The following is a 3,975-nucleotide window of genomic DNA, read 5'->3' as shown; positions in this document are numbered from 1 at the left end:
TTGTTCCTCTCCTGCATGGCTCAGCGGGCGGCTCGCGACATATCAACCAGCGACTGTCGCTCATGTAGTCCCCTCATCCAATCTGGATTCTATTGATAGATGCCGTGCAAGGAGGACTCGATCGGCAGCTCCCCCGCTCTAACGGGGCTCGGTCGATCGCCACTGGCGGAACTATCGCTTCTGGATCGATCGGCCATATCTTCGTAACTTTGTCGATATCGATCCATCTCTATCCGCTGCTTTGTCAGTGTTGGCAGCAGTGCTGCCGATATCGGTCGCACCCGTGTTGCAGCAAAGACCAGCGGCCCCATGTTCCCATTGCGCCTCGCCGACGCCCCACCACTTGTATCTGTGGGACACACGGCCCGCTGATCCTCTGGTCGCTCCCTGCCTGGTCGATGCACTGCTTTTCCCCATCATCTCTTCAACCCCCTTTCTTCCGGAATCGTTCCCTTCCTGCACACTCCCTCTCGGCATCTGCCCCTCGCATCCATCCTGCGATGTCCTCTCGGCTACCGCATCGCCCAGAGCTCGCCTCCCCACACACTCTGTTCGCAGCTGCCACCGCCGAACACTTTCTGGCCCGCCGGTCTACCAATGAGCTCGATGCGGACTTCTGGTTCACGTTGGCTGGTGTCATTATCGGCGGCCTCGTCCTTGGCGTGGGCATCTTTCTGCTGTCGGTGCATCTGTTCTTCCGAGAGCCTTCCAACAAACTCCCGGATGCTCAAGGTACGCACTCGCTATCGGTTTGCATCTTGCCCTGTTCTCCACCGCATCCCGATTTGCTTCACAGCCCACACCAGCAACCGCACATCGGCGGCCTTCATGTTTCACTTGTCACTCACTCGTTGCCCTCCTCGGTGTTTGCGTTGCTCATCCTGCCTCGACTGTCCAGGCCATGGTTCGCAACTCAACTTGACTCATCCAGCCAACAGCGCCCCATTCGATGCTCTCCCCACCAACTCCTCGCTCAGCCCAAGCGCATCATGCTCCTCGCGCCCTTCCATCATCGCCAACACAGCAGCGCCCGCCGATATCCCCCTATATATCGATCCAAAAGCACCTTACAGCCACCTCATACCTTCGAGCAATGATAACACCGATGTCGGGCCCATTCCACTTCATACCATCCAAGCCATCGCTCCCTCCTCTGGCATTCAGCCCAACTCCGGCCTAACTTCATCTTCTCAACCCGGCTTCTCGGCTGACTCTGCATCGAAAGAGCCGCAAGCAGGCACCTCCCTGGCCGAGGCGATATCGTCAGGTCGACCGCGGATGCGGGAGTCCATGAGGCACCCGACGTCGCCTGGCCTCCCTGCAGCGCTCGTCATGGCTTCGCTCCATCAATGTCCCATCATCACCTTTCCGCCAGCTGCGTTTGCGCAAGTGCTCGACCCGAGTTCCAGAGTTGTCGATGCCGAGCCCATGCCGGCGCAGTCTCCTCCGAGCCCAGCAGCTCTGGCTGATCCGCTTGGTCTTTCAGTGCTCTCGATACACCCGAGTGGACCCGATATCGTCCCAGCCTCGGTCGCTGCCAACCTCTATGGGTCAAGGTTTACACCCGCAGTCAATTCCGGAGCCCCACCGCTGCCATACCACACACAAGCAACCCCGTCAGTGGGCGAGCCTGGCGTTGATCGCTTTAATTTCAGCTTTGCGAGGGATTCGGCCGACTCCAACTTACTTTCATCTCCTCGACCAAGTGACAGCAAGCAGTCGCACGATGAAAGCGCTCATGCTGCACTCACCGAGATCACTACTGCCTTGGATCGAGAGCGGGCTTGGCTGCCGCTGGACTTGCATGACCCACTCGCACCAACATCCCTGCACCCACCCTCCAGTTTCGAGCCCTACCCTGCTGACGCCCAGATCGATGGGTGGCTTGGACACCAGAACATCTCCGAAGCAACCGCACCGCAGCGGGTCACAGCCTCCTCGCCGGTTGGCGTGCACGAGGAATTACTCGTCGCCAAGAAGGATTACAACCCCGCGCACGACTCGGAGGTCTCACTCAAGAAAGGCGACGTCGTGCGGGTAGCTTGCTCGATCGATGAACGGTGGGTGATGGTCGTCAAGGATCAAGTTCCAGGCCGAGTCCCATGGGAGTGCTTGGGTCCCATCGCGAGCTGACGAGCAGCAGGCGCCTTGATGAAAGAAATGTGCTCGTAAAATGCAGCAGGATATCATGCTCTCGAAGCTGGTACTTGTCTGGTTCTGGAACCCATATACACCTTCGTCCATACCACGATCTGCTCCCTGCGCAAGGTCGACGATTTGCGAGAGAGACTCCATCCAGGCCGTCGACACTCTGGCTGGTATAGTTTGAGCAGACTGGATCCTGCATCGGTCTGGCTGGGAACTATGGTTGCTCGTTGCCGCTGGCCTGGTCTGCGGTGCGTGTACATGTGCGTGTGCATGTGCATGTGCGGGTCCCAACGAGAGTCTATCGATGCCGACAAGGCCCATCTTCGATACATGACCGCCTTGGCTCCAGCTCGGGCGATCGGGCCATTCGGGCGGTATCCGTCGTATATCACGATGGAGGTGTTGGCATGGTGCTCGCTGATTCGGGCTGGCAATCCACGTGACGCTCCGCTCGAAAAAGGCGAGATCTGGGTGAAAGCAGGCGGCCAGAATCCCCAGCTTTCCGTCCGGCCTCGCCTCCAATCTGCCCTCACGCAACCAACGCCGAGCATGTCGGTGAGTGCCCTATCCTCGCGCCGTGAGCGAGGCTGAAGTCTTCCCGGAGCTGTGCCTGTGGCCACCCAGGCTTGCCTCGAGACTGCCTTGATCACCCGCAAGCACCCCGAGCTTCGGTCACAGAGCCGAGCCACTGACCGATCTGTTGGACGCACACATCCGTGCATCGACCCGCTCGTTGATCTCTGCAGTTTGTCCCCGTCAACCCCAAGCCCTTTTTGATGGGCCTGACCGGAAAGCCCGTCATGATCAAGCTGAAATGGGGACAGGAATACAAGGGATACCTCGTATCCGTCGACTCATACATGAACATCCAGGTGCGGCAAGCAAGGGAGTCTTTGAAGCACCCGACGCTGCTGGTGCTGCCAAAGAGTTTATGCTGGCTTCACTCTGCTTATACCGGTGGCGATAAAATCAGCAGCGATGACGATAGGGGCATTTGGCAGGAAAGGGGTGATCCCTCGGGTGCCTCTCTTGGGGTGTTGTACTAACTCTGGCTGGTATCTGCACCCATCGCCAGCTGGCCAAGTCTGAGGAATATGTCGACGGAGTCCAGACGGGCGTTTTGGGAGAAGTTTTGATCAGGTTTGTGTTTGCTGGTCCGATGGGGGGCTTGCTCTCGATCGCTGGATCGGACAGGCATGAAGTGGGCAAACCCAGCCGAGGGCATCGCAGCTCGGAATGATGACCTGGGTCGCCGCTGTCACTCTCGATCTGGAAAATGACTGTGTGCCAGTGGGATGCCAGCGCCGTGACCTCGGGTAAACCCTCAAACTGACCACCTTCCTGACTGCTTTTATTCGTCGTTCGCACAGATGCAACAACGTACTATACATCCGTGCGATAGACGAAGAGGAATGAAAGCACTGATCCTGATATCGTTTTTTTGGCCCTTACCAATCCCATCCAATAAACGACCGCAATCCCAACAACATCCTTGTGGCTCCTTGGCGTCGGAAGAGGGGCGGGTCACGGATATTGGTATGCCTAGGCATGAAGGGTGTTCGGAAGTGCTTCGAGGGAGCCATGGAATGGGTCCTCTGAGCAGCTAACAGAGGCAAGAGTAACTCGTCATGGTCCTCCGATTCGATAGCGTCGGCACAGCAGGCGGATGCTCACGAAATGGAAGACAAAAGTGCTCACCCCGAGACTGGAGAAAGCAGGGAGCTGACGGAGGTATGTACCTCGGAGACGACCGCGTCAGGCCGGCAGGTCAAGCAGAGTCATGGGAATCGGGGTGCCATACCTCAATGGTGAGGTGACCATTTGGAG

At 58.0% G+C, this 3,975-nt stretch overlaps 2 protein-coding genes across 2 annotated transcripts; both read left to right on the top strand.

The window, feature by feature from the left end:
• Positions 1-413: 413 nt before the first annotated feature.
• Positions 414-2,248, top strand: BJ171DRAFT_603741 (uncharacterized protein). Its single transcript, XM_053115177.1, has 2 exons — positions 414-732; positions 899-2,248. Exons 1-2 carry the CDS (start codon positions 501-503, stop codon positions 2,131-2,133), a joined length of 1,467 nt encoding a protein of 488 aa, XP_052962302.1. The 5' UTR covers positions 414-500; the 3' UTR covers positions 2,134-2,248.
• A 415-nt stretch (positions 2,249-2,663) lies between these two features.
• On the top strand, positions 2,664-3,635 carry BJ171DRAFT_528647 (small nuclear ribonucleoprotein F). Its single transcript, XM_053112710.1, has 4 exons — positions 2,664-2,703; positions 2,895-3,020; positions 3,224-3,288; positions 3,519-3,635. The coding sequence occupies exons 1-4, from the start codon at positions 2,698-2,700 to the stop codon at positions 3,562-3,564; spliced, it is 243 nt and encodes an 80-aa protein (XP_052962301.1). The 5' UTR covers positions 2,664-2,697; the 3' UTR covers positions 3,565-3,635.
• Positions 3,636-3,975: the final 340 nt, after the last annotated feature.

This window comes from Polychytrium aggregatum, assembly GCF_025602895.1.
Source record: "Polychytrium aggregatum strain JEL109 chromosome Unknown BJ171scaffold_67, whole genome shotgun sequence".
Taxonomy (NCBI): Eukaryota; Fungi; Chytridiomycota; class Chytridiomycetes; order Polychytriales; genus Polychytrium; species Polychytrium aggregatum.
The sequence above is the reverse complement of the archived record's forward strand: the minus strand, read 5'-3'. Positions and strand labels throughout refer to the sequence as shown.